Source organism: Drosophila tropicalis, unplaced genomic scaffold, assembly GCF_018151085.1.
Source record: "Drosophila tropicalis isolate 14030-0801.00 unplaced genomic scaffold, ASM1815108v1 contig_1187, whole genome shotgun sequence".
NCBI classification, from domain to species: domain Eukaryota; kingdom Metazoa; phylum Arthropoda; class Insecta; order Diptera; family Drosophilidae; genus Drosophila; species Drosophila tropicalis.
In genome coordinates, this window is record NW_027172559.1 from 1,560,387 (window position 1) to 1,588,359 (window position 27,973).

General features: G+C 33.6%; 4 protein-coding genes across 8 annotated transcripts in view; 3 read left to right on the forward strand and 1 right to left on the reverse strand.

Annotated features, from left to right (window-relative positions):
• beat-IIIc (beaten path IIIc) overlaps window positions 1-3,339 on the forward strand; it is a 66,229-nt gene extending 62,890 nt beyond the window's left edge. Inside the window, exon 6 of the mRNA XM_068288474.1 lies at window positions 8-3,339. Within this exon, the coding sequence (XP_068144575.1) occupies window positions 8-378 (371 nt within the window). The 3' untranslated portion in view covers window positions 379-3,339. The remainder of the gene's footprint in view (window positions 1-7) is intronic.
• A 7,525-nt stretch (window positions 3,340-10,864) lies between these two features.
• On the forward strand, window positions 10,865-12,947 carry LOC137576479 (signal transducer and transcription activator-like). Its single transcript, XM_068289621.1, has 4 exons — window positions 10,865-11,454; window positions 11,642-12,103; window positions 12,164-12,448; window positions 12,507-12,947. Exons 1-4 carry the CDS (start codon window positions 11,010-11,012, stop codon window positions 12,878-12,880), a joined length of 1,566 nt encoding a protein of 521 aa, XP_068145722.1. The 5' UTR covers window positions 10,865-11,009; the 3' UTR covers window positions 12,881-12,947.
• Window positions 12,948-14,107: 1,160 nt separating this feature from the next.
• Window positions 14,108-21,205, forward strand: LOC137576788 (signal transducer and transcription activator-like). Of its 3 annotated transcripts, none has more exons than XM_068290099.1 (5): window positions 14,108-14,818; window positions 19,460-19,940; window positions 19,996-20,454; window positions 20,520-20,813; window positions 20,881-21,205. In XM_068290099.1, the coding sequence occupies exons 1-5, from the start codon at window positions 14,747-14,749 to the stop codon at window positions 21,141-21,143; spliced, it is 1,569 nt and encodes a 522-aa protein (XP_068146200.1). In that variant the 5' UTR covers window positions 14,108-14,746; the 3' UTR covers window positions 21,144-21,205. The 3 variants fall into 3 exon arrangements, with proteins under 3 accessions (XP_068146200.1, XP_068146192.1, XP_068146207.1); XM_068290106.1 differs by lacking the exon at window positions 14,108-14,818 and adding an exon at window positions 19,203-19,292; XM_068290091.1 differs by lacking the exons at window positions 19,460-19,940; window positions 19,996-20,454; window positions 20,520-20,813; window positions 20,881-21,205 and adding exons at window positions 16,840-17,301; window positions 17,357-17,632; window positions 17,693-18,171.
• Window positions 21,206-21,353: 148 nt separating this feature from the next.
• The window catches only part of beat-IIIa (beaten path IIIa), a 35,961-nt gene continuing 29,341 nt past the window's right edge, over window positions 21,354-27,973 (reverse strand). For all 3 annotated transcript variants that reach the window (XM_068290133.1, XM_068290124.1, XM_068290118.1), the window contains exons 5-7: window positions 24,074-24,336; window positions 23,885-24,008; window positions 21,354-23,794 (exon numbers count right to left, since the gene is read on the reverse strand). In XM_068290133.1, the coding sequence (XP_068146234.1) occupies window positions 23,709-23,794; window positions 23,885-24,008; window positions 24,074-24,336 (473 nt within the window). In that variant the 3' untranslated portion in view covers window positions 21,354-23,708. The remainder of the gene's footprint in view (window positions 23,795-23,884; window positions 24,009-24,073; window positions 24,337-27,973) is intronic.

Here is a 27,973-nt window from a genome sequence, read left to right on the forward strand (position 1 = left end):
AATGCAGCCAACAAAACGGACTCGCTACTGGTTGCCCGTGCACCAAATGCAATGTTGTTGCTGGCATTGGCCACTGGAGCCACCCTGGCTGGCATTCTCCGGGGTGGCGGGTGGCCAACAGCTCGGCACAACAACAAGGGTAGGCCGAGAGTGGGTGTAAATGATGATGGTCATGATGACGATGATGAAGATGATATTAATGATCATGAAAATATAGATAAGATAGATGTTTTTGAAGAAGATATTAAAGTAAATGATACATCTGATGAGTTGCTAAGGTTGGCTACAGAAATTGAAAAGAAATTGCTTGAAGCATCTGTGTCCACATCCCAATTGGTTACGTCGCAGCATCAGCCAAAGCTGTTAACTGCACGGTAGCTCAATTAAGTCAACACACAAAAAAGGTCAACCACACAATTTCCCTCAAATAATTTTTCGTCTTTGCTTCAGATTGAAAATGAACAAAACCCAAATCAATATATACATACAAATGTGCAAAAATGAAAAGAGCTGCTAATTTATTTATGCAAAACAAAAGCTTTCTTGAATTTAATTTGTAAAAACAGAAAACAGAAGAAAAAATTTCAATAAAAAATTAACGATGAGAGAATGTTTGTAAATAGTAAAAAATTAATATATATATACATATAGAGAGTATATGTATTGTATTGTATTAAATGTTATTAATTTTTAAGCATTTTGGCGCTGCAAAACAAATTGAAAATAAACAAAACGATATACATACATACATATATAGTTTAATATTATATGAAATGATAACAGAAGAAGAACAACTCATGGTAAAAAACGAGTTTAATTAAAATACGAAAACCAAAAACACAAAATCATATAAAACAAAAATAGCTCTAAGTGTATCGTAGTAGTCGAGTGAATAGATCATGAATTATATGTGTAACACTGTCCAACACAATTCACTAAGCCAACTGGAATAGTGCCAAATTCAGAATAATATTTAATTAAGTAAAAAATATCTCGATGGAACTTTATTTTATATACATATTAATGAAGAATATTTTCAACTCATAAATAATTCTTCCTGCTTTTGTACTAAATGTTTGAGAGATTTTGATTTCATTATTTGAATCATAAAATAAAATAATATGATGATAATATGACAATACCAAATGGCAAATTCTTTTTTTCAACGTGAATCATTTGATTCATCACCAAAAGTTAAGTTCAAATATAAATCGATAATCAAACCCTTCCTATAATGAGATTTTCTTTCCTATTGAGCTTTCCTTTCTTTCAAATAATTACTTATCATTATGTATTCTTTAAATATTTATAATCTGAGCTGAATTCGAACATTCCATCTTCCAAAAATATATATTTTTATAGACGAAATATAAAAAGAGCTTTGAACAAAATCTAAATAAATAATCATCAATTGATTCAACCTAAAATTTAAATTGTTTCGAATAACTACCGAGCTCGTTATTCAATTACATTTATGTATTTCCACTTTATTTATTCTACATTTTTTAAATAAAAAGATTCAGTATAAAATATGGAGAATCTATCTATATATATCTCGATTGGCGCTAATTCCTCTTGGCTTAAGAATATACCATTCAAAATCATGTTGGACAGTGTAATACTTTGTTTAAATCAAATGTTTCATAATTGTTTTTTTCTGTAAACTTCTTTTCAGTTTAATACAAAAAAAAAAAGATCTAAACACAATTAAAAATGTCTTGCACTTGATTTACTTCTCATCAAAATTGTATAATCTAATAAAATTAAGCACATATAAACTGAAAAGATCGAATGGATTGAAGAACTCGTTTGGGGTGACTGTTGAAAAAGTCTTAAAACTAACACAAAACATATCGTAATTTTATAAATTGCCAAAGTTTCTATATGTATTGTACACTAAATTTTACAAGAGAGAAAACACAAAAACAAAATATTATCAAATTTAAACTTACTTATATGTATGTGTGTGAGTGTATGTCTAATACACTATGTATTATTCTGTCAATGTAAAAATGTAAAACGAATAAAAGAAGGATATGATGTATGATGAAGGAATTACATTCCAAAAACAAAGAGGAGGACAATTGCTGTTACAAAAATGAAATGCCGATTTTAGTTAGTGAAATTATTAAAATGAAAAACGAAAAACACACAATAGCAAAAGTCAACCAAACATCAAATACTTTAAACTCTGAAAAGCTTATGTAAATAGCCATCAAATCACTCACTTCCTAGCACTAAAGTCCCTTCATTGAGCAGCGCCAAAAAACAAACAAACCGAAAATGCATAATTAATAATATAATTAATCCAAAAAAAAAAAATTATTATTTTTATTTTTTGTTGCTAATTAACAAAAAATGTACCAACGATTTTCCATGTTGGTTGTAAATACAAAAACAAGATAAAACCCATCCCAAACAAAAAAAAAAAAACTATAAATATTGAAAAAAAAAAAAACGTGCGCCAATTCTTAAAATAAGCATTAAAATTAATTCATATATAAAATATCAATGAGCAAACATTTAAATGCTAATTGAGTCAAATTTGCATATGTATGAACGAGTATGTTATATGTGAGTGTGAATGCTTGCGAGTGTGAGTGTGTGTGTGTGTGTGTGAGAGCGTATTGGAGTAATAGACTATAGAACTAAATAGATACATAAATAAATCTGCATTGTTGTCAACCGTAATGGTTTTTTAAGTCTTATTTAAACAATATCATAAACATTTAACTACAACTAACAAAAAATAAAATAACACAAACACATAAATGATCAGCAAAAAAAAAAAACAAATATATATATATAGAATGTATATGTAATATGGACGTTTCATAGTCGTCCAGAAATGTGTTGAGTGTGTGCTAATTATAAGTGTAAATTATTTGTGTATTTAAAACAATTTTTAGATGTATAAAAAAAAATAGAAAACAAAAAAAAGAGGGAAACGAAAATCTAATCTTAAATGCATTCAAATATCTATACGATAATATGTATGTGAAGGAGAATGGAATGTTGGGGAAGAGATTTCTATAAGATACAAAAGCTGCATACTAAAAATTATTAACAAAACAAAAAAAAAAAATACTTCAAGTAATTGAATAAATCTAAATAAAATGCCATAAAGTAATTAAAACTTGAATTTAAATAATAAAACAAAACGAAAATGCAAAATCTCTGCCACAAAACTCTGTATATATCTTTAAGCGTAAATTCAATGTACAATACGATGAGTATATGACACAAACAACAAAATACAAAATTATGAATGAAAACATCATTAAGAACACCGTCAAGCATGGAAATGAATTAATAAAACATATTTGTTTCAAAATCAAATCAATCATTGTGAGTTTGTTTCTAAGTTATTACATATTTTAGATGGATTTCCAATCACATTTCATTTCACCTTTGATTAAATGAAACGATTACTAACAGCACGACAATTCAATTCGTTTAAGCACATCATTTAATCTAATAAGACTTCAATTGAAATAAAAATGTTACGTCATGGAAAAAATTCCACATTTTTGCTCACAATACGGACCGCTTCCCGTTGGAAGTGTGGCTGGACTTAATCTAGTCAACTTAGGGGTCAAGCATTTTGGGATGCTTAAGATAAGGTTGAGAGCAGCACAAAAATAATACACATAAATGATTCATTGGAAAGAAGATGAAATGTATCAGTTGAGCTAATTAACATTTATAATAATTTCATATTGGTTTAACGATCTAATGTTTAAAAAAAATTATTTAATTTCAGTTGGATCTACATCGCCTTTCAACCCCGTTTGGACTGTGTATTTCTTGAATTAAAAACTGAGTTCTTTTTCTTACTTGATCAATTAATTGTTTTCAGTTTATTACTGGTTTCAAATAAATAAACGTTCAATTAAAATTTTTGCCAAAACTAAATATAAAAAATAAAAAATAATTGCAATACTCACTCACTTTAATTGTATCACAAAACCGGAAAGTTTACTTGTCAAGCTGTCCATTTACGCATTCTCGTAGATGTCGCATAAAAAAAATTGGGTAATTTTTGGAAAATATTTCAAATACGTGAAAATGTCTTTGCCGAACGTGACAATAGGCTACCGCGTCCAAAACAAGAAAAGCAACCATAGCAACAATAAAAAAGAAGTAGAAACCCCTGAAACGTTTAGTCACAAAAATAAGGAAGAAAAGGCAAACAAAAAGTTAAAGAAAACTGGAGAATATTTATAGGATTTTGTTAAATATACTAGGTGTAGCATTCATTTAAGTGTGAATATTAGTTTCATGCAGTTTCATTTGATGCATATCTATCTGAAATGTAGATCTAAACGGTACTAAGATCCAAATAAATGACAAACATATGTACATGCCAGGATTTTAGTCATAAGTCAAGGCTAAACCTAACTAGCTAATAAGCTGACAACAGAGAGTAAGTACCTTTGATAAATACTCAACACACGGCCAAAACAAATGGCCACAAATGAGCAACTAAACAATGGCCGATGGTCATCTTTGTTTTCATCTGCACAAAGTTAGAGACTCAATGTGATTAGGCCAAGGTGTTTGTGTGGTCTTTGGGACATCTATTTATTCCTTACTGCTGCTGCTGGTCCTTGCTATCAAAGAAATGCCACATAAATCAGATTTGTCATTTTATACTTGGATTTTGGTCCATTGCTCAAATTGTGCTTAAGTTGAGCCTAAGCTTCTATTAGACAGACGTTTCGGTGCAATTTTTCTATTCTGTTTTTCTTTCTTTTCTTTTTGTCCTTTGTTGCGTAATACTTCAGGTTCCTCTCTGATATCTCAGCTATATGTATGTGTACATACATACGTTCATATGTATGCGATAAGCTGCCAGAAGTCTAAGCGAAAATATGTGTTGCCTACTTTGCGGCTTTATGTCCATGTCTATGAGCGTTGACAAGGCAAACGCCGAGGCGAAAAAAGTGACTTTATGCATATTAAGCTCAATTGTCTGAAGCTTAAAAGTTTTATGTTTGATTTCGCATAAGATAAGAGGGCATAAATTTACGCACAGGTAAAACTTTTTGATTGCCCCCTAATGATAAGTTAAACTGTGCAGAAAAGTAAAACGAAAAAACCGCAGGGCAAAGGTGGAAAGTGGAAAAGGATAGATAGATGGTACACTACTAACTTTAATGAGGTCTTTTGTAAAAGAAACACTTTTCAACTTATAAATACAAAAAAACACATGGCAATTATAGTTTTTGTTCAACCAAAAAGTGATTCATTCTAGTCAAAGGCTATCAGTTTGGTAGATGAATAAAATGAATAATCACACATATATGAAACCTTCAGAATTGTAAAATGTCGTAGGTAATTGTGTTTGTATATATATTTTATGTTTTTGTTTATTATATTATTGACTGCCGATTGTGAATTCCCACGTCTGGCGACAAACATACAAACTCTATATGTACATATAAACATGGACTTATGTGAATAGGTTGGCAACAAAAATAAGAAAGTGTGATTTCTGTTAAACCAGTTTTCAGTTTCCGCATAATTTAATATCTAATAATTTATTTTCTTGTACCAATTCTTTCATTAAGATGAAAGACTGATATATCATATCTTGAAAATAATCTAAATTGTTGTAACCATGAAGCACTTAGATATGCAACAACAAACAAACTCTAAATCGTGGTTAATTCATTATGATGTTTGCTGGTTAAAATATGTTGCACCTTAAATCGATTTTAACGCTGCAAACACAGAAGCCATTTCATTCAAAAGAATGTCATGTTTGCTTGCACACCCTTTGAACTTCCTTTTTTTGTCCTTCTGTTGTTTCGTTTCGTGTTGTTATCATTTGCAGCATTTGAAATGATTTGCAATAAAAGTGTCTGCGACTGTCCAATGGCCACACCCCATTGGTAAATTACGTGCAACTCGGCTAGCAAAGCAGTTGCCATTGCCATTGTCATTGTCATTCCCATTGTCGTCATCGATGTTTTCGTTGTTGTCGCTGTCCTTGCTCTGTCACTGTCACGTAATTGCATTGCCTTTGTTTATCCACATTTCTTTTTGTTTTGTTTTATTCTATGGGTGTTTTGGTCTTCTCTCATTTGCCGTAAATTCAGGAGCGTTTTGGAGTTTATCAAATTTGCTTTCTCTTGTATTTATTCAACTATTTTACCAATTTAAAGGCAGTTCGTTTATCTACCTATAGCAACAACATATGTAAAATAAATTCAGATAATTAGTTTTTTTTTCTGTTATCATATCTTTCTATATTAAGGAACAAGTCATCAACAGATCAAAGTGCTAAGCTCCTATCAATCGGCTTACTTTTAGCTGAAGTGTTTGTGGAAAGATTTGTATAAATTTTCCATTTTTAAAGAGCAGGACAAAATGAGAAAAATTAGAATTGCTATTTCGCTCCTGGTGAATTCTATTGAAAAAACAAAACATAAATACTCATAGGACAACAATAATGGCAGCAGCATCATAATTTTTTTTCTTTCCTCCCTATTTTGTGTGTCTTTTTTTTTCCTTTTGCAATAAAAATGCGTGGCAATATCAAATTACTCATAAAAAATGCTGCCCGCCAATTCCTTTGTTGAGGTTCTATTCTCATTGCTTTGGTTCCGGGTTGAGAGGACAGAGCCTGATTTTGCCTTGCAATTTCTGGCACATAATTTTGGCAATGGCTTGTGTCACATAAATTATATAGAATTCTGCACAACATTTGCTGGCCCCCGGCCATTAAAAGGCATTTTAGCCATGAAAATGGAAATGATTTCATGTCATTGCAGTTACGTGACATTCAAATGCCACAGCAGCTGTCACAGCTGTATGCAGACCTTTAAAACTGGACATGAGCCTTAAAGGCCAAGTCGAATGGAAAAACCAAATGAAATATCAAAATAGTTCGTACAAGTTGCATGTATATAGGAACATTTCGAGAACCTTCATCTATAGTCAATTGAGCTCACTTCATGCATTCCTTGACCTGAAATTTATTAAAGATTGAACAAAGAAATTGTAGTGGAAAATGTTCAAGTTGCCATAGTGAAAGTTGCCGAGTTGCTGCTGCCTGTGTATTTTTAGATAAGTTAATCGAAAACTTAAATTCGGCTAGTTAATTTCATTTAAGTGGCAAGCACCTAAAAATGTTTTACACCCGTAAAAAGAAATTCGCCAATGTTTTACGCTCAATTTACATTTTATCGAGATCCACCACACAATCCACCACATGTTCCCCTTACTGTTCTGTTCTCACACTACTTGGGCCTGTGCGTCTCATTATGTCTTGCCATTTTTATTAGCTTCTAAAGATTTGCAAGGACCCAAAACCCAAACCCCATTTGGTCTAGCTCGTCCACATATCTTTTGCTGATTTCATCAGAAAAGGGCAGTAAAAAGCATTTCTTTACCTGTGTCTAGCAACATACATACATACATACATATGTATATATGTATGGTAGGTATGTGTGTGTGTTTATATACATACATATATATATTCAGAGGCAATTTTCATACAAAGATTTGGAAACTATGCCTTTTTGCTACAAGAAAAACTTTTACTTTTCTTTTTGCTTCTGCATTCGGCTGCTATCTGGTTCAACCTTGAAATTGTTCATTTGATTTGATTTTTGTTGCCTACGCCATCGATATTTGATTTTTTACGATTCTTTGCCATTCGTTTTGTTTTCCTATTTGCTTGGTTTTGCACCTTAGTTTAACCCTTTTTTTCTGTTGTCTTCTTCCATCCACCAGCTCAACCCAACCTCTTGTCTTTTTGTTACTTTCGCTTAAAATAACAATTTGAAATTGGTTTTATTGCCTTTGGGTTAGGATTTGTGCTAGCGGTTTTGCTTCCATTTTTATGTTGTCTTCCCATTTTATCGTTTTGCATAAGCGCCTTTCAGCAATTTGCTTAGCCTCTGACCATTTGCCAAGCATGTGACGTGTGTATGTGGCTTAAATTCTAACCCTATTACTCAGGTTTTTTTTTCCATTCTATCCATCTCCATGTGTCACCCCATTTTTGCCAACAGTGAAGTGCATATCAAAGAGTGCACACATAAACAAACACAGAATTCTGTAAGAGAGAGAGAGAGAGAGAGAGAGAGAGAAAGAGAGAGAGAGAGAGAGTTGGCAATATATGGAAAATATAAAAACGAAATTCAGAGGTAACTTCTGTCAACGGACCATAATTGAAAATGTACTTGTGTCTTAAGTTTTTGCCAAGTTTTTTCCATGTTATTTGCAAGAAATTTATGTTAATTGAAATTTATGATCAGCCTGTGTCACATCCATAAAGAAATCTTAGGAAAACACTCGCACGACTGTTATCTAAAAAGGATGTGAAAACTTTTGACAGCATAACAATAGACCAATATCTGGACAGTAAGTAAGTAAGGTAATAAATTCCGACAAAAAAAATTATACTGTTAATATTTCTGATGCGATCTCGGAAAGATTAAGTACATCTATTTACAAAAGATTTATTAAATTTTTAAGTCGAACTAAGCAAGATTGAGAATCACAAAAACAAAGTAATAATCCTTTATCTTTAACTATGTACATATTTTTTTAATATGCACCAAGTCAGGAAACAGTTCAATCATTTATACTCATAAGTTTTAAGGACATCTTAATAAATGAATAAAAATGTTGATACACAAATTTTAACTTATTAGAATAAACATGAAATTTAATTCAAAATAATTTAAAACATTTTCCAAGTGGGCCACTGTACATCCGCTACAAACTCTTGTAGCCATCATTTGACTTTCATTTCGTCATAAATCAAAATGTCGCCGCAATTAAAGTGAACACGGAACACGTCGACCCCCTTCGCCTTATTGTTCTCCTCCTGATTGACACAGACGGACGAATTTGCTCACAATGAATCATCAGGTGCTTTTATAGTGGGAGAGCAAAGTGGTGAAGCCATTCAGCAAACGTGACCACAACTCGAATTGCATTTCCGCTAGTTATTCATGGTCAATATGCGTAAGTCAGGAAGACGGTGTCGAGTGGGTGGGATGACCAGTGAGAATGAGGTCAATATGAACACATGAAATGCCAACCAATGTGTTTATGCTGCAATTTTGTGCGGTTTCCCGCACCATCCCTATTCCTCCGTACTTGTGACCTGAACGGCCGCACAAATTAGTTTTTCCATTCGAGCTGAAAATTGTGGAAAATGGCAAAAACGGGCAAAAGAAGAAAAATGCTGTTTGTTGTTTCCTACTTTTGTGCTGGGCCATTGAATAATTTATGAATTAATTCCTGCATTATTACGCTTTATCTATTCGATTGTAATTTAGTTTATCAATTTAATTTCATTTAGCCATGCACAGTGTCTGCAAAAATATTGCTGACAGGCCATTAAAACGCAAAAAAAGGCAGCAACAAATGGTAGAAGTAAAATTAACGCTGCAGTGTAAGCATGTGCGTGCCACTTTTATCAAATTTACGCTTATTGCATTTTAATTAATTATAAACAGGTAATTATGGTAAACAGACTGAGGTAGGCACACAATTACATATACCTTTACACACACACACACACACACACACGGGCGCGATGTTAAAAATTTAACCATTCCATGTGAGCCAAGTGCTTAACGTTAAAATGTGGCATTTCCATTCGAAAGGGTAACCAAAGGCATGAGGTAAGACACACAGAAAATGGTGTAGAAAATTTCAGCAAAAAGTTATATATATATATATATATTATATGAATATGAATGGATGCAAACTTAAAATAAACTATTTTCATATGTGGAAGTATCTACCAAGAAATTTAAGTGGAGGATATAAATTGTTTTACAAGCTTTTGGTTGATTGCATTTACGATTTGAGTTAAGTAAACGTATTATTAACAAGAGATAAATAAACAACTACAGAGGAATAGTTTCAAACGCTAGTTAAATATGCCGGACTAAAAGCTTCCAAGCGAAAGTTTTAGTCAAGTTTCAAACCAATCAATTTTATGATCGCTCAAACTCTATTGCACCCCCCATTTCAGACAAGCAGACCGAGTTCTTTTGTTTGGTTTTATTAATATTATATTTCCTTATTATTTAAAATTAATTAACTTCTGAAATTCTATTCTCGACCATTCGATCTGTACACCAAAACGAAATAGAAAGAGAAAAACTAACTAAACAATACACAAAAAACCAAAGGTTATGGAATATGAAAGGGGTATAACTTTCGCTGCATGGAAGTTTGTATACGCTTGCAGTCTTTTTGTTAATCTTTAATCTAAAAATCCCAGGCTAACTGCCATCACGATTTAGTCACCTGCTCTTCATGAGTTGTTAATAGGTTTACAAAACTGAGATATATAAGTTTATATGACAATAGCTTAGAAAATAACGAAGTTATTATACTTCGTATGGGAGCTGATCCAATCAAGCTGAATTCGGGATATACGACACGTGTAGAAGCTCATATGCGAAATTTCAGCACTATAGCTTCAACGGTCTAGGAGGAGTTTGTCTTGATCCAGACGGACGGACGTTTCTATATGAACGCGTCTCGTCACACTGATCAAGATAATATACATACTTTATATATACAGTCCTTCTATGCCCTGCCCACTTTTGACAAAAATTTGTAGGTATATATTAAGGGTATAAAAAATAAGTGATAGCACTTATCAGCGATGAACAAGACCTAATTTATTTCCAAGAAATTCGATAACTTATCTAATCATTATATTACCGCTGTTGCATTTTAGAATATATCACATACATACATATATATTTTAATGCTCTTGAACAAGTTCAGAAATCGGTATTTCATTCTCTCTTTGTGTTTTTATCGCCTTCGCGTTTTAAATGACGGCAAATGAGAGAAAGCCCTCAGTTGTTCGTGAGCCTCCGGATCGAAGTGTTGAGCCATACTGGACCTCACATTAAAAACAATTCTAAATACTATCAGTACACAATCATACCTATGTATAATAAATATACATAAAATTTACTGCGAATTAAAATTTGTTTAACATTTGCTGAAACTTTGAAATGGAACAAGCTTCATCATTTGGGAGGGCAATTGAAAAATTGCTGTCAAAATGCATTGATTTGCAAATTCTTCGCGACAGAGTATCCGTGGAAAAAAACATTTTTTTGATATATGAAGAGTTTTCCGCACTTGAGCCATTCTGTGAACATTTCAAAAACTGTGTTGGTCCAAATGCTCAAAATTTTAGTCCGTTACAGTGCCGAATTTATCAGTTGCTATCACAATTTTTCAACTCTCTCCTTGGATGGACTAAACAGTTGACAATAGAAGAGCTTAATATAAAAATTAAACAAGACATTTTGAGTCTAATGAAATTAGTTTGTCATGTGGATGTACCAACGCAAATTTTAAGGAAAGGCAATTACTTTAATGCGAGCTTTCGATGTCTCCTTATAGATGATTGGAATCCCCAAACACGTTTAGTATGTTGTCATATTTTATCTGGTGAGTATTTAAATATTATAGAGAAAACTATAATATAACAACCTTTGTGCTTTGCTTTGATTACTCAAAAACATTTATCGAACAAAAGGAATTACTTACTAGCTACTAATTGACATTCATTACTTAATTAATTAAGTAGTTTTAAAACTTTGCAATTTACGTAAATGTATCCTAATTTATATTGCAGGCGATGAAATTAAAACACTTCAAGACACATTGGATCCTTCTCAAATAGTAGAGAATGCATCTGTTTATCTTGAGAATTCAATGGAGACATTGGAATATAAAGACGGAAAGCGTTTAGCCTCTTTTGATAAGTTGAAGCTTATCAAAACTAAACGCTTGTCGAATGGCAACTCAGTTTTGGAAGATAAATGCGCGTTGCTCTTCTGTACTGAAATTGTGATGAACACAGAAAGAGTGTTCATTTGGACATTATCCGATCCAGTGGTTCAGATTACCCATGTAAATCAAGAGAGAATTGCTGAGGGTACAATCTTTTGGATGACGTATTTCCCTATGAAAACACTTGAACCGTTTACTGTTTACAATTGGGTTTCATGCCAGGATTTGACAAGAGCCCTGGAGAAGGAATTCAGGAAAAGGATACCTCATAGGCCGTTGTGTGATGTGAACATTGCTTACATATGTAAGAATCTACATAAACATTTTTCGTATTTTATTGGATTTATCTTTGTAAAATTTGCAGACAACACTCTTCAGACACTTGCAGGACAGGAATCGATCTCATCGGAAATGTTCTTGAAAACATTATGGAGGCCAACGCATTCGTTTTGGCAGTGGTTTTATAACCTTATGAAGTTTTTGCAGCCCAGAAAAGGTAATGGAAATAACGGTGTCAGTGACACATCCGTGCAGGCCATATGGCAAGCTGGTCATATTTCTGGCTTCATAAGCAATGAAAAAGCTGCAGAACTTCTTAAGGATCAACGTGTTGGTACTTTCCTAATTCGCTTCTCCGAATCAAACATAAGTAAGATTTCTCTTAAGAGAAAAGAAAACGCGTATTTTATACAATTATTTATTTTTAGATGCTCTGAATGTTGCTCAAAAGATGTCGGATACATCTGTACAAGTCTATAAGCCGTGGGATCAACAACTGGTGAATTGTGCCAGCTTGGCAACGTGCATTGACCAACTATCAGGAGCAGATTTCTTGCTTTCTGTATTTTCCAATGAAATCAGAGATCGGTACGAAATTTTGTCACCACCACCAACCGAAACATCAAATACGACCAATTACCCTAGAAGCATTGGCATACAATCTCCAATGTCAACTGATATGAACAATAATTTCGACATTGATTTCGACGTTTACTTAAAAGATTTGCCATATCCAACAACTGATGTTCTTTACTATGGTGAACAATTGCTATCTGAACTCATTAATAATCATGAATATTAAATAATGTAAATGATATTTTGTAAAATATTTTTAGTTTGCAGCAAATAATTATACTACTAAATAAGAATTTTGTGGATTTCCCTGGGTTGAACGCCATTTTCATAACTTGAGGAGAAGGCTGTGCGTCGACTAATGACAAAAAAGCTGTATCATCTGCATAGGTGGCAGCTAGAAACCAGGAGTCCTTATGGATTGGCACTCCTGCTCTGTCGAATTTATATCAAATCGCATCTCTGCCCCAAACCTAGAAGCTTCTCTTTGCGATTAAAGACTTGAGCAGCAATTAAAATGGGGCAGAATGAACGGACTGTATTTTGTAGCGTAGACAGTTGTGCCAGACCTTGACAAATGCTTGCTTAACTATGGGGATACGGAAGTGTAGAACTTCTTTCCTTAAAACCCTCCAGAATACTTTCCGAGATGGCATTGTGGTATGACATTTGCTAAACCTAATCGAAGTATCACGGATCAAACCGATTGAATCCATTATTCATACAGAAAAGTAGTCTTTCAACTTCATTGCGAGAACCGACAATAAACTAAAACCAATGTAATTTAATCAAAGACTACATCTAAAGAAAAAAAGTTTCGCATGTATATTCATTTAGAAGACGAGCAGATTGAAAAACCGAATTGTTTCTTGCAATTTTTAAAAGTTTCTTACAATGTTGGCCAAAGGGTCAAAGTGAGCTACTTGTTTATTATTATTAAGTCGGCGAGAAGACTTAGTTTTTTGCAATCTGTGAGCTACATAGAAATGTATATTAATGTTTATTTTTTATTTATTTTAAACTTATCACTGTTTAGAAGCGCAAAAATGTTTTGATTCTCATGGTGCGATAAGAATACGGAGACGGAAGCTAGTGTACTTTAAAATGTGCTATGATTTGCATGCTTATTGGATTTATCTTTGTAAAATTTGCAGACAACACTCTTCAGACACTTGCAGGACAGGAATCGATCTCATCGGAAATGTTCTTGAAAACATTATGGAGGCCAACGCATTCGTTTTGGCAGTGGTTTTATAACCTTATGAAGTTTTTGCAGCCCAGAAAAGGTAATGGAAATAACGGTGTCAGTGACACATCCGTGCAGGCCATATGGCAAGCTGGTCATATTGTGAGCTACATAGAAATGTATATTAATGTTTATTTTTTATTTATTTTAAACTTATCACTGTTTAGAAGCGCAAAAATGTTTTGATTCTCATGGTGCGATAAGAATACGGAGACGGAAGCTAGTGTACTTTAAAATGTGCTATGATTTGCATGATCTCGAATATATTTCAGTCGTTTAAGAACCTCTGCCTCGTCGTGTTCAGCGTAACTGAATTTAAGTGCACCTCGCAGTCAAATCAATTCCTTTTACAATTAGTAAATAATAAATAAAAAACCGTAGACTGAATTATCAGCTCTGAACTAGACTTGGAAACTATCATACTTAGTCAATTGAAATATTGTAAACAATTAACTGGATTAGTTGCTATTTGCATCGATATGGAACAAATTTCATCTTATATAACGGCAATTCACAACTTGTTTTTAAAGTGCATTAACTTGCAAATTCATTGCGACAGAGCATTTGTGGAAAAAAACATTCATTCTATATATAAAGAATATTGCGCACTTGAGGCATTCTGTGAACATTTCAAAAACTGTGTTGGTCCAAATGCTCAAAATTTTAGTCCGTTACAGTGCCAAATTTATCAGCTGCTATCACAATTTTTCAACTCTCTCCTTGGATGGACTTACCAGTTGACAATAAAAAAGCTTAATATACAAATTAAACAAGACATTTTGAAACTGATGAAATTAGTGTGTCATGTGGATGTACCAACGCAAGTTTTAACGAAAGGCAATTGCTTTAATGCAACTTTTCGATGTCTCTACATGGATGATTGGAGTCCGCCACCTCGTGTATGTTGCCATATTTTATCTGGTGAGTATTTAAATGTAATAAAAAACCAGAGGGCCGCGCTGAAGTTTGTATACCATTGCAAATTAATTTTGTTAATCTTTCCTTATCCGTTTGTGTTTGAAAAAACTGCCTACAATCTTACCATAGGAATTAAAAAAGTTTCTGTCAAAGGTCATTGTTTTGCAACGATCGATGGCTATAGTCATTCGATCTTGATGAAAATCGGCACAGTCGTTTATAGGTGTAATAAATTCACTCAAAAATTATGGTAGTTATTAAGAAAATTCCCTGTTCGTGACTTTCTGAACCGTGATCGGCTGAATCGGAGATATTCATCTGTGCAGTATATATAAACCTACATTCAAAATTTCAGCTCAGTAGCTCTTACGGTCTAGGAGGATTTCGCATTGAACCAGGCGGTCGGACAGACATGGCTGTTTGAACTCGTCTCGTCGTGCTAATCAAGAATATACAGTATGTCAAGAAACAGTTTACACACATGGAAAAAAATAATTTTTTTCACTTTAAATACAAAAATAACTGGGTTTTATTCATTTTAACAAGTTTTTTTTATTGATTATAGCTTAATACTAAATACTTAATTTAATTATGAAAAAACAAAACGAAAATTATTAATACAACTCAAAAGAAACAACAAAAACTGAGATTACACATTTCTGACACTGTCAAGAAAGTGTTTACACACTTCATTTTTGCCAACTGTTTCGCTCTCGTTCTTAGAAATAATAGAATTTTACCGTTAGATATGCTTCCAGAATTTCTTAGAACAGCTTTAACTTTGCGTTCCTCATTATTTTGATGCGAAATTTTGTTGCATGATCTGTATAATTGACTGAATTGAGTTGAATAATTGATTTTTAAAATGCCAGGAAAGAGATTAAGTTTTGACGTAGTCCAATTGATTGTATACAATCACCAGTTGGGAAAATCTGTTCCAGAATTGGTCGAAATGTTTTCGGTGTCGAGGAAAACCATATACAATGTAATTAATCGCGCCAAAAACGAGGGCCGGCTTGAGGCAAAGAGTGGAGGTGGCCGTAAAAAAAGAAAATTTACCAACGGGCAGACCGCCTTATCATGCGCAAGATCGATCAAAATCCGCAAATTTCGGTGAGATCGCTTGCCAAGGAGCTGCATGATGAGTGCGACTTAGTTGTTTCCCATGAAACTGTGCGCCAGGCCATCCTACGACACAAGTATTCTTCAAGAGTGGCTAGGAAGAAACCCCTGCTATCGCCAGTTAATGTAGAAAAGCGCTTAACTTTTGCTACCAGCATGCTAAATCGGCCCGCAGACTATTGGGAAGACGTCATATTTTGTGACGAAACCAAAATGATGCTGTACTACAATGATGGACCACCCAGAGTAGGGAAAAAGGAATCCCAAGAACAAAGCTGAGCTGAAAGCTTTTATAATAGAAGAGTGGCAAAAGATCCCTCAGGATTACATTAGCAACTTAATCAATTCAATGAAAAGACGTCTTCAACATGTAGCTAATGCTAAGGGGGGTCACACAAAGTATTAAAAATATCCAAAAGCATATTAAAGTCCATGAGATTTGTAGTCAATTAACCTGAAAATGAAATGTGTAAACACTTTCTTGACAGTGTCAGAAATGTGTAATCTCAGTTTTTGTTGTTTCTTTTGAGTTGTATTAATAATTTTCGTTTTGTTTTTTCATAATTAAATTAAGTATTTAGTATTAAGCTATAATCAATAAAAAAAACTTGTTAAAATGAATAAAACCCAGTTATTTTTGTATTTAAAGTGAAAAAAATTATTTTTTTCCATGTGTGTAAACTGTTTCTTGACATACTGTATATACTTTATATGGCCGGCGATGCTTCCTTCTATGCACACTTAATATACCCTTGTGCAAGGGTATAATACCTATAAAGCCGGGTTATCCTTAACCATTTTTGTGATTTGCTTTAATTACTTATATAATTTTCTTGAAAACAATTAAAACTTAGGATTTTACATAAATATATCTCAGATAAATATGTAAAAACTTATTGCAGGTGATGAGATTAAAACACTTCAAGACACATTGGATCCTTCTCAAATAGTAGAGAATGCATCTGTTTATCTTGAGAATTCAACGGAGACATTGGAATATAAAGACGAAAAGCGTTTAGCCACTTTTGATAAGATGAAGCTTATCGAAACTAAAAGATTGCCGAATACCAAAGCAGTTTTGGAAGATAAACACGCATTGCTCTTCTGTACTGAAATTGTGATCAACACAGAAAGAGTGTACATTTGGTCGATATCTGATCCAGTGGTTCAGATTACAAATGGTAATCAACAGCGAATCGCTGAGGGTACAATCTTTTGGATGACGTATTTCCCTATGAAAACACTTGATCCGTTTACTGTTTACGATTGGGTTTCATGCCAGGATTTGACAAGGGCTCTGGAGAAGGAATTCAGGAAAAGGATACCTCATAGGCCCTTGTGTTATGTGAACATTGCATACATATGTAAGAATCCACATGAAAATATTTCACATAGACTTCAGGCTTACATTTTTTGCAGACAAAATAATTCGGGCGTTTGCAAAACAGGATTGGATCTCATCGAAAATGTTTTTTAAAACATTTTGGCAGTCGGATCATTCGTTTTGGGAGTGGTTTTATAACCTTATGAAGTTTTTGCAGCCCGAAAAAAGTAATCGAAATACCGGCACTTCCGTGCAGGCCATATGGCAAGCTGGTTATATTGCTGGCTTCATTAGCAATGAAAAGGCTGCAGAACTTCTTAAAGATCAACGTGTTGGTACTTTCATAATTCGCTTCTCCGAATCAAACATAAGTAAGATTTCTCTAAAGAAATAACAAATCGGTTTTTTTAATCCAAAAAAATTACTTATAGATGCTCTGAATGTTGTTCAAAAGATGTCGGATACATCTGTACAAGTCTATAAGCCGTGGAATAAAGAAGAAGTTAATTATGTTAGCTTGGCAACGTGCATTGACCATCTATCAGGAGCAGATTTCGTGTTTTCTATATTTGACAATAAGAGCAAAGATCGGAATGAAATTATAAAACCACCAACTTCTGATAGATTAAATACGACCAATTACCCCAGGACCATTGGCATACAATCTTCATCATCAACTGATTTTAATATTAATGTGGATATTGTCTTTAAAATGGATATGGATTTTGACATTGACCCTGATATTGACACTGATTTACAAGATTTGCTAAACTCTTTACCTGATATTTCAAATTCTGATGAACATCTGGTTCGCGAACTCAATCATAATTACGTATTTTGTGAATGAAATTTATATAAAATTAAAATTATAGTTAATCTATAAAATGATACTCAATAAAATATCTATAGTTTGTCTTTAATTGAACAATTGAAATTTTTGTTTTTTAAGGAAAAAAGTTCTTTAATTTTTGAAAGTAATTTTCCCTGCCTAATTGTAAATGTTTTATTTATTTTAAAAAACTTGTCCGTATAACTGATTCGCAATGGGCAGTCCTCGGTAGATGCGCTGTCTAGGTGACCCAGTCATTTAGACAACTGAACAACAACGAGGATCCGGGTTCGAGTCCCAGGCTAGTGTACGAATGTAGTTTTCGTCTAAGTCTTATGTAAATTAAAATGAAATTGTATTAATTTTGGTCAGAAGTGTGCAACGCGTAGAAGGAAGCATCTTCGACCACATAGAGTATATGTATTCTGGATGGGCATAACGAGACGAGTTCATATAGCTATGCCCGTCTTTCCGTCTTGTGACTTTTCTCAATATATTCGTTTTTTTGGCGTGCTAAGATTGTAGGCCGTTCTTTAGACATTTTAGATAAAACTAATTTTTTGTTCTTGGTAATGCTAAGGCATTTGAGTCGGCTCACTTTTTGACCAGAATAGACTGCAGAGCCCAGAACTTCCGGCAAACCCAAAAATAACATAAGTGAGAGTAACGTCAATATGCATAGACATCGTCGCAATCGACACTGCAACATACAAATGTATATATAGATTTTAAAGTTAGATGAGCTTGGTTATCTGGTCGGCGACCCACAAAATTGACCCAAAAATCTCAAGGTTTTGTCTTGAAATCGCTGTATATTTGTCGTAGGTGTTCAATGAAATAAGCACTCGTATGTATATATACGATCTGAAAGTAAACACCAAATGCTTTCTATGTATATAATGCAATTAGACAAGCCATGACGACAAAAAAAGGTTTAGTATATGTTTTGATGAGGGTTTCTTGGAAATTGAAATATAATCAGCAAACGCCATCTTATGTGGCCCGATTTCATGTGAAATGCTTGCTCTCTCTTGCGATTAATTTTTGAGCTTATCTTATACTTGGGCAGAGCAAGGCGTTTGCTGAGAGCGGCTTAGTTTTGAAACAGAGCTTGACGATATCAGACTTTTCTCTCTGTATAAAGGCAAGATGTGCCAGAGTGGTACTTGTTAGTTTAATTGTTTAAGTTGATCGACAAAAATGTAAATATTTTTAATCCGTCTTCTCAAAATAATATTCCAAATGCCAAATGAGGCGATAGGGCATGTTAAAATTTGATATCGATAAATGTGGAATAAACTTTATAAGCAACATAATGGACTTTTCTATATACTTTTGCCTTAATAATTTTCTCTCTTTCTTTTTTTAGTTCTGGCTAACTAATATGGATGGCATATCAGCATTTGCAGCTGAGGTCAAGCAGTTAAATTCTGACCTTCAAAAATTGAAAGTTACACCAGAGCTCTCCCAAAATCAGTTACATTTTCAAATTAATAAAATATTTGTTCGATATTGTACTTTAACACCATTTGTCGAAGAATATCGCAATTGTCAAAGTAGAAATGACACAAACTTAACTTCCCAACAGTGTTGTACTTTTAAATTGTTAATACAGTTTTTTAATAGCATTCTATATTTGAGCAATCAAATTAAATCTATACCGATATCGATACATCAAATAAGGACACGAATAACGACAGACAAATATAATTTGATGAAGTTAGTGTGTCACGCGGATTTATCAACGCAAGTGTTAAAGAAGGGTATCTATTTCAAAGCTGACTTTCGATGTCTCTATACGGATGAATTGCACATGTCAGAACCCAATGTATATTGTCACATTATATCAGGTGAGTAGAACGCGACAAGAAAACACCATTGATTTATGAAAAATTGTGATTGCAGGCAATCAAATAAAAGAACTTCAAGAAAAATTGGATTCTTTTCAAATTAATACCGAGACAGCACCGGTACTGGAGAATTGCATACGGATTTTGGCGTATAAAGACGACAAGCGTTTAGCTACATTCAATAATCTGAAGTTACTAAAAACCAAACGTTTTGACAATTGTATTTCCGTTTTGGAAGAAAAGTGTGCTTTACTTTTTCACGTCAAAATTTTAATCAACAATCAATTGGAGTGCATTTGGGCATTGTCCAAGCCCGTGGTTCAGATAACGCATACCAATCAGGAGCGACTGGCTGAGGCTACAATATTTTGGATGAATTACTTTCCATACGAAACAGATGAGCCATTTACAGTCCAACAAACAGTTTCACGAGACGCCTTAAAGGCGGCTCTGGTACATGAGTTTAATATAAGGACAAACTTTTTGCTGCATGCCGTCAATATTGAATACATTGGTAAGTAATAAAAATCCAAATCTTTTAATCCAAAATGACAAACATAAATATTATAAATTTTGCAGGTGAAATTCTTCTGAAATTCGCAGAAGAAGAATGGATTACGTCGGAAAAGTTTTTTAAGACTCACTGGAAGCAAGAGCGTTCTTTTTGGGAATGGTTTTATAGCCTTATGAGATTCTTGCAGCCCAGATTGAATAATAGCAATGAGGAGCATAATAATCCGAAAGATGTATCTGTAAGTGCCATTTGGAAGGCTGGGCTTATAGTGGGTCTAATTGATAGGCAAAGAGCCGTGGATTTGCTTGAGAACTACAGCGTTGGAACATTTCTAATACGGTTCTCCGAAACTAATCTGAGTAAGTTTTCTTTTGCAAACATCACCGCTTGTTGAATTTAATGTTGTTTTTTATATTTTTTGTTAAGATTCTCTAAACATTGTCGAAAAGGTATCCGATACATCTGTGTACATTCATCCACCCTTTGATCCGCAACTAATTGAAGCTACCAGCTTAGCCAATTGTATTTACAATTCAAGTCGAGCACCATTTTTGTATTCACCTCACAAGGGAGAAGTCCTTAATCGAGATGAAGTATTACAAGAATTCATTCGACCTCCATTATCAGCCGCCAACTATCCTGAGTTGAGTCTATTGAGTAATCAATATTATCGCCCCTGTAATTCATAATGGAACAACTATTTGTATATAAATTGCCTCTTTATAAAACAATGTTACTCATTTCTAACTTACTGCTCAGTTTTTATGAATCTACTCCAATAATTCGACAATGCTAACATTTTTTTCTATCATTAACATCCTAAATTTGGGATCCTGTTTAATCATATACAAGATCTCTTTGAATTTTTAAATGAGAATAATTTTAAAAAACTGAAAAAACCGAATTAAATCATTTTTATTTTGCTTTTTAGTGTCTTGTTTTATTTTTGTTTTCCATTTTACAAACTATTTTTAAACATTTCTGGTTCTCTTAAGTACATTGAAGAAAAAAATCTGAACCTAAAATAACAAAATTTAATGAGAAGAGGAAATCGGTTTCGGTTTTCATTTCCTTTTTATGTAGTGCTCAGAAAATTCAGATAAATTGAGTCTTCATCCATTAAATGATTCGTGTTTCCCTTTAACCTTCAACCTTTATGGTATTGGTTTTGTTTTTTCACATTCTTTTAACATTTACTTTCTTAGGACTTAAATGGAGAATATGATTTGAGAGTTTTGAGTCTTACATCTATTTTTTTATGTTTACAAATTTTTTGTTTATTATTTACACGTTAATTTTAAAGTTTTGGCTAGTTATTTAGATTTGCGATTTTAACTAACTATCTCTCTAGTTTCATATCGGATCAAGTGTCAAGCTGGCAGCATTAGTCCTCGTCTCGGATGTAGTGATTAGGGGCTGGGCGCTAGGAAGGAGAGCTGGCTTTATTCTGGACGGCTATCAAAGAAAATTATTTGCGTGCTTGGCAACTGTTCCATTTCTTGCCACAATCGAACGCCTTTGTATGCAAATGAGCTTAAGCAGCTGTCGGGACCGCCAAAGTCAAGCAACATGCAACACGCCACATGGTGCATGCATTTTGCCTAGAGGCGCAAACAAACACAACACATTTTAGGCCTTATGACTCATAAAGGTGGCTATGTTAGAAAACTTTTTCTTTCTTTATTTGGACTGCATTTTGCGGTTTAGTGCACAAATTCGAGTTCATTTTGCATTTATGCAAGTTCGTTTCGTTTCTGGTACAAATTGTTGAAATCATATTTCAGCGTGTTTCACAATTGTGACTCAATTTGCGCAATAAATTTACATAAAATAGAATTTTCTTGCATGACAAACATTTAAGAGATTCAAATATGATAAATGAAATAAATTTAAAAGGTAATAAAGCCCATGACTCAAACAAACATTGAAAAAAAACTGTTTCCAGACCTGAAATACGTGACATTACTGAGTAGGCACAGGATTTTAAATGACTTTGTTATTATTATTTTAATCTATTGGCATTATAAGCAGAACTCAAACTCATTAAAATAAAGTTCATTCTTTGGAAGGGTTTTGAAACTCGAGTTTTTAGTCTTTCTATATTCATTCATGAAATTCAAATGATTAGTCAGCAGGTGTTAATCGTTGTTTATGAGTTCGGAGTTCAGACTCAAAAACTTTAGATTGTAAACTATTTGGAAGTATTTTTACCAAGTTCTTTTTATAAATCGTTTACAAGAACAGTTTTGTTAATGATCAACGTTTTGAATGATTTGAATGTAGTGATTATTATTTGGTTTTTATTCCCATCTGGAAATTTCAACTTTGCTAAAGTTGAAGAATTCTGCTGCAGCCTGACATTAATTAGCTTAATTACACACCCTTATAGACTAGATACACACAAGAAGTAAGTACATACAAACATCAAATATTTATCGGCTGTTTCTTTTTGAAAGATTTGCAACTTTTCAAGTTGCCCATTTGACAGCGGCCTTACCTAAATTCTATTTACAATTATGCTTATTAGACATGCCCTTGAATTTAGCATAAACTGTAGTTTTACTTTTAAGTTTTTATTTTACAAATATTTCCTACACATTTTATTTCGGTTTGCTTAAGATCTAGCTTAATTGTAAAGTAAATTTTGTTTGTTTTTGGATTTATTTTTATTTCAAGAGTTGCTTAAACTTAAGTTTTACGATTTTTGAAATGTTCTTTTCTGGAGTTTGATATGCCTAAAGTGAAAAATTGATAATGACGAAAGCTTAGAAAAGATATCAATTGATATAATTGGAATCGCATGTGAAATGGAAAATCATAAACACAATACGAATTATCACATAAACCAAGTAATCCTTTTTTTATGAAACGAATAATATTCTTATTGGCTTACAATTTTAACTAAATATTTACAATCACTTTAAGTCTATGCTTAGATGCTTCAATTGAGTAGTTTTAGTTTTTTTTATTTTAAGTTTTATATGTTTTTCACACCGAATCCATTTTCATTTATGTAACTTTTTTTTTTTTTTTTTTTTTTAAGTTATGTTAATAATTTTCTATGAAATTTGGCATAGGATATGTTGATGTTGGTTTGCTCGTTTCTTTTAATGTTTTTATGTTTCATTTTCCTCATCATTTTTTTTTTTTTTTTAGATTTTATTCAAGCCCATAAATATATTGAAAATGGTTTTTATGTTCAATGGATTCTTATGGTTCAGTACTCAGTTTGGTTTAGAGGATGCTTGAGATAGTTAACTGGGACTTTGCCAACTCCAGAAAGGCATTAGAGTCGGCAGTAAGGAAAGGATATGTAAAGACATCGTTGACGCAGCCGAGCCTGCAATACAAAGAGACAGAAAATTTAATAAGTATTTTGCAGACAAATAGTAAATAATGAATAGAATGTAAAAATGCCCAAAATTGTTACCAATTGTGCTGGATTTGGCCGCCACCGTTTCCCGGGATTCCAAGGCTGGAGCCCTTTGCTGACGATCGCTTTCTACGCTCTCCTCATTGCTCTGCCAATATAGTGAACTGATTTTAGCCACACACTAAAAGTAAAGAAATTATTAATGATATCTTATTAAACATAAGTATTTTAACAAAAAATTGTTACCTTTAGCTTCATGTCACCATTCTTAAAGTGAAATCCACGCACACGAAATTCCAAGCCTAGCCGTGCCATCTCGAGTCCATCACGATTAACCACAATCTTATCGAACTGCCTGAGATGCGTTTTCTGGGCTGGCTCTCCGTTTATCAGCCAGCTTAGGTGGCATACTGGCTTCGATGGGGCTGAGGTGCAATTAACACGAACTACGTCTCCAATTTGATATCTGGGCTGACCTCCTGAAATCTTTGGCCCATGATTTGGGGTCACTGCAATGGAAGGTTAAAAGCTATTGGGTAAAACAGACTCATAATGAATTTGCTTATAACTAATGACTACCACTATAATCACACGCAGACACACGGAGAAAAAGATAACGACACCCCCATGAACAAACACACACAAACAGAATATATGATAAAGCAAGCCAGTCATGGTTAGCTTACTAGGGCATCGGCAAGGACATCAAAGTGACTTTATGTGTAATTATATACAACTCCAGTGGCGAGACCAGCTATGCAATACTTACTTAATAAATATACCTTTAAATATTCAGCTTATTGAAAATTTGGTGGTGAATCCTCTACATATGCAGGTAAAAGTTAAGCAGTCAAATTAAGGAATTCAAGATTAAAGCTCGGGGCAAATGTATGCATAATATTTTTGGTCAGATCCTGTAACTATTTCCAAATTAAATCAAAGTTTTCTTTGGTTCGACATTAGAAGAGCATTAAACTTAGACATTCATTCGGATTAAGATTTTAATGTACGAGAATTTACCCTCTATGGGCCACACTTTTATTATCTTACTAATTTGTTGCTAGTTGGTCGCATCGTTTAAATTAAATTTATATTCACCCATCACCAGGTGCAGGCTTTAGGCCATAGCTCTATCCATTTGTTTATTACAGATCCACGAACATGGAAAGCGGTGCAGTTATTTAATTTTAATGGGCCAAGGAAATTGAATATTTTTCTAGACCGGGCAAAACCTGGTGAACTAGCTAGCCATTTTGTGCTTATTTTATTGCCATTTTCCTTCCTCAGTTACTTTCCAGTTTTGGGTATTGCCCATTGCTCCATTGCTTTATTCTTTTTGTCTTATTATTATTATTCTTTTCTTTTGTGGGATTTTTTTTTCTATGCAGCATCCACTTATTTTCGTTTGGACGCATTTAAGCATAATAAAAGGGGACAGGAGCAAATGGGACGAGGACCAAACGCCGGCCGTTGCATTGTTTTGTTTTGTTTTTTCTTTTTTGGGGAAAGGCTGCTCCGGACTTGAGAATTCTTAAGATTTATGTTGAGATTTGTGCCAGTAAAATATATATGTACCTACATATGTATATACAACGGCTAGGCATACGAAATGCTTATTCAAAGTTTATTTGGGCGTGTAGATACCACATGTGGGCGTGGTGTGTGTGTGTGTGCCTTCTGGTGCTGCTTTTTGTGGCATGAGGCTAACACCCGCAACCAAGTGGCTGATACAATATATGTACATATATCCAAACACTTTCCTCTCCACTTTTGGGCATAGTTTTGTGAATATAATAAGCACATGAAAATTTTATAAGACTGAGAATGGAAAAATTTACAGACCTCACTTTTGATACTCTCACTTATGACATCTCGTACGTCAAAAAGATTCAGTAACAGAAATAACTTATAAGACAATCAATTCTGTTTTTAACCAAAGAAAGAATGTTTGATGACAAACAGATTTTGTTAAGTATTCTTTATAGAAATACAAAGATGGATGTACATAATGTAGATCTGAAGCTCTTGATCTCACGCATAGTTAATCAAATAGAAAATAGAGAAAAAAGACAACAGAAAATTGGCCCCACCAATATGGGTAGATAGATGAACATACATATACATAAATTTATATGGGGTAAATATTTAAGTGTTTTGTATAGAATATAAATATTTCAAGCTAAAGAACCAAAAAAAATAAAAACGAAAGAAAAACCTCTCACACACTGGCACACATTGCAATGAAAACTCGTATGTGTGTGTGTGTGTGTGTGTCTGTGGCATAAAATAAAATTAATTTTTAATGGTTTTCAAAAAATTAATTTTCTTTAGAAGTCGTTGAAGTTTTTGTTGTGGCTTCTTGCTTCAAGCAGTGCCGGCCATGGGACAGGCTATCCCGTCCGGCTTTCATCCAGGTGGATGTTTTGGATTCAGAAAACGAAACAATATGAGTGTATGTGTGTGTGTGTGTGTGTAGTCCTTTCCCGTTTGCTTATTTATAATTTATAAAGTGAAGTTTACTTTACGTTACTTTACTCTGGTTGGTCTCTCTCTCTCTCTCTCTCCCTCTCTTTGCCTACACTTTGTTGTAATTTCAATTTAGTTCATGCAACCGAAGTGAGTTGCATATATGATATGTATATGTATGTCTACTCATATGTAAAAAAAAAGAGAACTATATCCCACAGACACACACACACACACTTACACATAGGTAAAAGTTGTGAATGCATTTTGGCAAAAGTCTTTGAAGGCAATTGCACACGTCTGAGTAAATTGCATTCGTGTTTGAGTTTAACCATTTTCATTATAATTGCTTTTGCATTTTCTATGTGGCCAAGAGTTCATGTGATTCTGAATTATTTTACATAACGCTAATTAATAAGTATAACAGAGATATTTTGGGAAATATATTTTAAGCCCCAAGTATATAAGGATGCTTTGAATATGTTATCCTTAAACGTCAGTCCAAACACTGAAGCTAAATTTAAATGATTCACCTTACTTTTTTTATGAGCCATAAAACTTTAATTGCCTTCATTGCTAAAGATTTGATTTCTTGCTCTGTCTCAACGTCTTGCTATTCTTTTTAAATTTATTACTAGAAAAAGATAACGATATTGTTATTACTTTCAAGAAGCTGATCATTATTCATCAGCCAGTTGCAAATGTTTAATAAAATTGTTGAAATATGCTTCATGTGGCGGGGATATTTGCACGTGAGTAAGCCCTATACACTACAAACAAACACATTCTCTCTCTCCACACGCTAAAAATATATAGATCAAGTAAATGCCTAGAGGGGTGGCAACCATCCATCCATCCATGTAAGCATTGGCCCACCCCCTGCTGACCCAGCTTATCGCCTACTTTTGCAAAGTGCGCTTACTTTTGGCAGACACTGTGGCAAAGGCAAAACCAAAAAAAAAAAAAAAAAAAAAACGTGAAGGTAAAACATACCGCAGCATATTAAAAAAGACGAGAAAGCACCCCCAACTGGGTAGGGTGGAACTCTTGGAGATGTTTGGGGTATGCCACTCACTAAAATGCTCATCGTAGTTCTTAACTGACTGTGTTGTTGGTGTCTGCCTGCAGGCGGGCAGATGCTTTAGATGCTTTTTCACCTGTTTTTTTGGTTACCTTTTTGTTTTTCTTTCTTTTTTTTTTTTTGGCTGCACAAAAGGTAGCAAACGAGCAGTTAAAATGCTGCCATAGAAAGAGAAACTGCTTAGTCATAGGAAAATGTCCAAAAATATACTTCGACCATGTTTGGCAATTTTCCTTTCCCTCTCCCCCTTTTTTTTCTCTCTCACTCGCTTTTTCTCTATCGCCTTAGTGCCGCTTATTTGCAGGTCTTTGCAAAGGTCCTGTTTGGGGGGCGTCGCCGCTTGCCGTTTGCGTGCAAAGTCTGCCAAAATAAATTGCGCACACATATGCATGTGTGTGTGTGCGAGTGTGTGTTTGTGTGAGTCATGGAAAGTCTTTAGATTTATGCGGCAAATAAAATTTAAGTGCGACAATATGGCGTTGGCTTAAAAAATGACCACATTAATTTATAAACAATTATCATTCGAGACACCAAACACACACTTAGCACAAAAAAAGGGTTGACAACAATTTTAAAGGTGAAATAATAGTTATCCTGCG

Bases quoted from the DNA above. Each gene is read 5' to 3' on its own strand.
- LOC137576479 (XM_068289621.1), top strand. From the start codon at position 11,010: ATGGAACAAGCTTCATCATTTGGGAGGGCAATTGAAAAATTGCTGTCA. The intron at 11,455-11,641 runs GTGAGTATTTAA...TTTATATTGCAG, and splicing joins ATGTTGTCATATTTTATCTG to GCGATGAAATTAAAACACTT. The intron at 12,104-12,163 runs GTAAGAATCTAC...TAAAATTTGCAG, and splicing joins TGTGAACATTGCTTACATAT to ACAACACTCTTCAGACACTT.
- LOC137576788 (XM_068290091.1), top strand. From the start codon at position 14,377: ATGGAACAAATTTCATCTTATATAACGGCAATTCACAACTTGTTTTTA. The intron at 14,819-16,839 runs GTGAGTATTTAA...AACTTATTGCAG, and splicing joins ATGTTGCCATATTTTATCTG to GTGATGAGATTAAAACACTT. The intron at 17,633-17,692 runs GTAAGATTTCTC...AATTACTTATAG, and splicing joins CTTCTCCGAATCAAACATAA to ATGCTCTGAATGTTGTTCAA.